Below are 4,258 nucleotides of genomic sequence, written 5' to 3'. Positions count from 1 at the left end.
TGATTTGGCTGGGGGAAAAGTTGTTGCTGAACCTAAAATGGTTAGTGAGCCGATCACTGTTTTAGCTAAGGATGATGTTGTCATTGAGGAAAATCCTGATGTGTTTCTCTTGTGTGCTGTGACTTTAGCTCAGCCTAAGAAATTAAGCCAAAAACAGATGATAGACATGGATTCAGAGGAAAATATTACAGATTTTTCTCAGGCATTTTTTGGTTCTGCCAAGGATCTTGTGGATAATTGTCCTACTGATGATTCCTCAGTGAGGAACAACGATGGACGTGAGGGATCTGATTCACCTGGTGAAGTTCCATTTACTAAAAGTTAGCTGATCATTGAGCAAGAGAAAGAACTGCAGATCTCTTCACTATTTAAATATGCACTCCCAAAAGAAGAACTGTAGAAAGTTCCAAATCGTTATTTTTTTCATAAATGGTGTGCTTATGAGGAAATGGAGACCATCATATGTGCTAACTTCAGAGGACTGGGCTATTGTTTATCAAATCATTGTTCCCAAAGCATATCATTCTGAAATATTGAAAGTTGCCCATGAAATCCCCATGAGAGGACATTTAGGTGTCAACAAGACATGTGAGAAAATTATGAGACATTTCTTTTGGCCTGAAAATTAGTAAAGACATTTCTCAGTGTTGTAAAACTTGTCATACCTATCAGTTAATTGGAAAATCTAACCAGAAAATTCCTGTTGCTCCTTTGAAACCTATCCCAGCTTTTGAAGAACATAAGTTCCATTCTGAGGACATGGTCTTAGTATTGTTACCCACTATGGGATATCTAATCAAAAAAAGAAAGAAAGAAAGAGATGTTAGATATGTATTGCAAAACTCCCACCTATTCTCCAAAGTTTTTGAAGATTCTCAAGAGTAAGAATCAACATTATATGTACGTACGTAAATACTTAAATGTAGCTCAGTATTGTTACGTAAAACTGAAATTTCGAGAAAGCGTCCACACGCCTATAAATATAACCAATGCTATGGGCCAAAAAAATAGTATCTATTATTAGTTTGCTATGGTCAGTGCGCTATAAACATCAGAAGCTATAACTGTGATTGTTATAATACTTGTCAACTGGAAAACTTCAGATATTTGACCAGGAGCATTTACAAAATTTGAACCTTAAAAATCATTTAACTTTAGTGGATTCATATTGGACATTTGTACCTTTACGAAGATATTATATAATTTCAGCGGTAAAAGAAATTCAACCTGTAATCAGCATGTGTAGCTGGTGAATAACGAAGGGCAAAGCTAGCTACATCCCTGTTAAGTGAATTATACCTACGTCAGCTCGTAATTAACTCGCTCATCGTGAACCCTCGATAAGATATCGAAGAAGTTTCAGACTAAAAAAAGACTTCATATTGCTTGTAAGTTTGTGAAACTTTTGTTTATAATTGTTATTGTAAATTGTATTGTTGCATGTATATTGAAACATATTTGTGTTAAAAAAAAAAGAAAACTGTGTGTATTAATTTGAAATTCTAATACATAACATAAACCCACAGCAAGATATCAAGGCAAATATAACTACTCTTTTTAGTTAACTAATAGCAAGATATCAAAGCAAGTGTAACTACTGTCTATGGTAAACCCATAGCAAGATGCTAAGGCAAATGTAACTACTCTCTATTGTAAATCCATAGCAAGATGTCAAGGCAAACATATCTACTGTATATAGTAAATCCATAGCAAGATGTCAAGGTAAACATAGCTGCATTTACTGTGTACATCAACAACAGTCTTACACAACTACTCATTTTTTTATGATTTATACTCTTAGTGAACAGTGTAACATATCAGTATCACATAATAGCCTTATCAAGGCAGAACACCCAAACAAAAGATAAACTATGGATTACTTGCTTCTCATGAATTTCCTGAAATAACACGATTATTTTCCATTTTAGCAACAGCAATAATCATATGTATACTTCAGAAACTAAGAATCATAAAGCTGATATATGTACATAATAAACTTGTCATGTCAAACATTTTAACTTAAAAGATCCTTATCAGCTGGTTGTGAATTCTTCATATGGTCTATGTTGTATAACTTAACAATATAATAGCAACAACAGACAAAATTCCTATCAAGTAAGCCATAATATATGTATCTACTTGGGATACAGCTATTGAGATTTATACCACTTCCAAAATAGTAACATTTAAAATTAGACTCAGATAATTACAGCACATATCCAAGTATATTTAATGTTTATGAATGTATCAGGAAGTTTTTGAAATATATGTATTCTAAGAAAAAATAACAGCATTATAAATAAGTCTACTCTTGAAAAACCTACTCTGATTTACAGTACATTACTACATATAGAATAGCAGAGGCTAGTACTTAAGATTTCAATTATTTGCTGAATGTGCATATCGTTTCATGCCATAAACTTTAATTATCATTCAATTCATGAAGCTGATTTATGAACTGAAATATGAACCCAATTACAAAAAGCATCAAGTTACATGTTTAGTTCTTAATTTTTACTGTAGTGTATATTTAATCAATTCAAATTTATGCCTTTTACTTTATGGTGTGTATTTGTAATGGGAACTCGTATGTTACAGTTATTAATCTCTGCAAGTCATGGTACTTACTTTAACTACTCTCTTAATATTTTAAATATTATAAAAATATCTACATTTTTTTGTTATATTGACATAGAACAGTAATTATAATTACAAAATGTAATTAAGAGATATCTAATGAAAGACAACTAGACATGTATTTTGAGCACAGTTTTCTAGAAGTCCAGTTTACAATACAAGTTATGACACACAAAATGCAGACAAGGACAGATACCTTTCTGGCCATGATTACTCCACTTGGTTTATGAAGGACTTTAGTTACTACTCCACCATTACCGGCTCCAAGTTCACCTAAATTCTGGAAGTCATCATTATTTAATTCTTTAACCTTCTGCTTCTGAGTCAAGAAGTCAACCAAACGTTTTCGTTGTAAGTCATTTAAATCTAAACTCTCTATCGTCTTCTGCATGGCTTCTATGCTGATGTTCACTGTGGATTTACTTTTAGAAGACAAAAAAGTGTTATTTACAATTACATACATGACATATTGAAAGGAGAATGTACATATAGGTAAAACACAACAATTTTTTAAGAACTGGATGATAAAAATCAATAACCTATGAACAGTGATTACACTTATTAATCTCTCATAAACTAATTGGTTAATCTAAATTTTGGTGACATTGATTGTCACAAAAATAATCAACTAACTGTAATCAGTGTTTCCATTTACTGTTTCTAAGTATTCAAAAAATAATTTAATCAAAATTATGATTAAGTCAACTGTCACAAAAAATTATCAAATTAGGATTTCCAATCATTCCAAGTAAACAAAATATTGTCACCAAACTTCCTTGCCCTATCAACAGATGGCATCTGTCACTAATATTTAACTGCTGGCTAGAAGGAAGATAAACACCCCATGGTAGAAGGAACACTGTACTAATCTATTGTAATCTATCAATTGGATAATTACTAGATTGATTAGAAAATACCACTAATTGCCCAGCTCTAAAATATCTACACAGCCTGCCAATTACTAAACAGACAACCCTGAGAAGTTAATTGACATATATAAATACAGGCATAGCCTGTAAAGGCCTTATAATACAGTTATGACATGAACAAAACAATTCTGGCAATTAACCATTTTCAAGTGGTTTCTTAGTTGGACAATGAGAGGGCACTAAAAGTCAGTGAGAAATCACCAGGTAACTTGCAGTACCACTGTCACAGTGAATACAGTGATAATGCAATACCAATCAAGTTGGAAAACAGGTTTCTGCATGGCACAAGTGCACAAAACAAAGGAACAGATTTTTTAGTCCTAGGGGGAGAAATACAAAGAATGATTCATGTCACATAGCCTGCTAGGGGACAAATGCAGAAAATGATCCACGTCACATAGCCTGCTAGGAGAGAAAGACAGAGAATGATTCATGTCAAATAGCCTGCTAGGGGGAGAAATACAGAGAATAATTCATGTCACATAACCTACTAGGGTGAGGGAGAAATACAAAGAATGATTGATGTCACATAGCCTACTAGGAGGAGCAATGCAGAGAATGATCCATGTCACATAGCCTGCTAGGAGTAGAAATACAGAGAATGATCCATGTCACATAGCCTGCTAGGGGGAGAAATACACAGAATGATCCATGTCACATAGCCTGCTAGGGGGAGAAATACACAGAATGAT

At 33.2% G+C, this 4,258-nt stretch overlaps 1 protein-coding gene across 1 annotated transcript in view; it reads right to left on the bottom strand.

The window, feature by feature from the left end:
- The window catches only part of LOC106473928 (dual specificity mitogen-activated protein kinase kinase 1-like), a gene marked incomplete at its 3' end in the record, with an annotated part of 44,123 nt that overhangs the window by 6,903 nt on the left and 32,962 nt on the right, over positions 1–4,258 (bottom strand). Inside the window, exon 3 of the mRNA XM_022402325.1 lies at positions 2,834–3,059. Coding sequence (XP_022258033.1) covers positions 2,834–3,059 — 226 coding nt within the window. The remainder of the gene's footprint in view (positions 1–2,833; positions 3,060–4,258) is intronic.

The sequence above is a fragment of the Limulus polyphemus genome, unplaced genomic scaffold (genome assembly GCF_000517525.1).
Source record: "Limulus polyphemus unplaced genomic scaffold, Limulus_polyphemus-2.1.2 Scaffold6642, whole genome shotgun sequence".
NCBI classification, from domain to species: Eukaryota; Metazoa; Arthropoda; class Merostomata; order Xiphosura; family Limulidae; genus Limulus; species Limulus polyphemus.
Note: the sequence above shows the minus strand (reverse complement) of the source record. Positions and strands in the feature narration are given on the sequence as shown.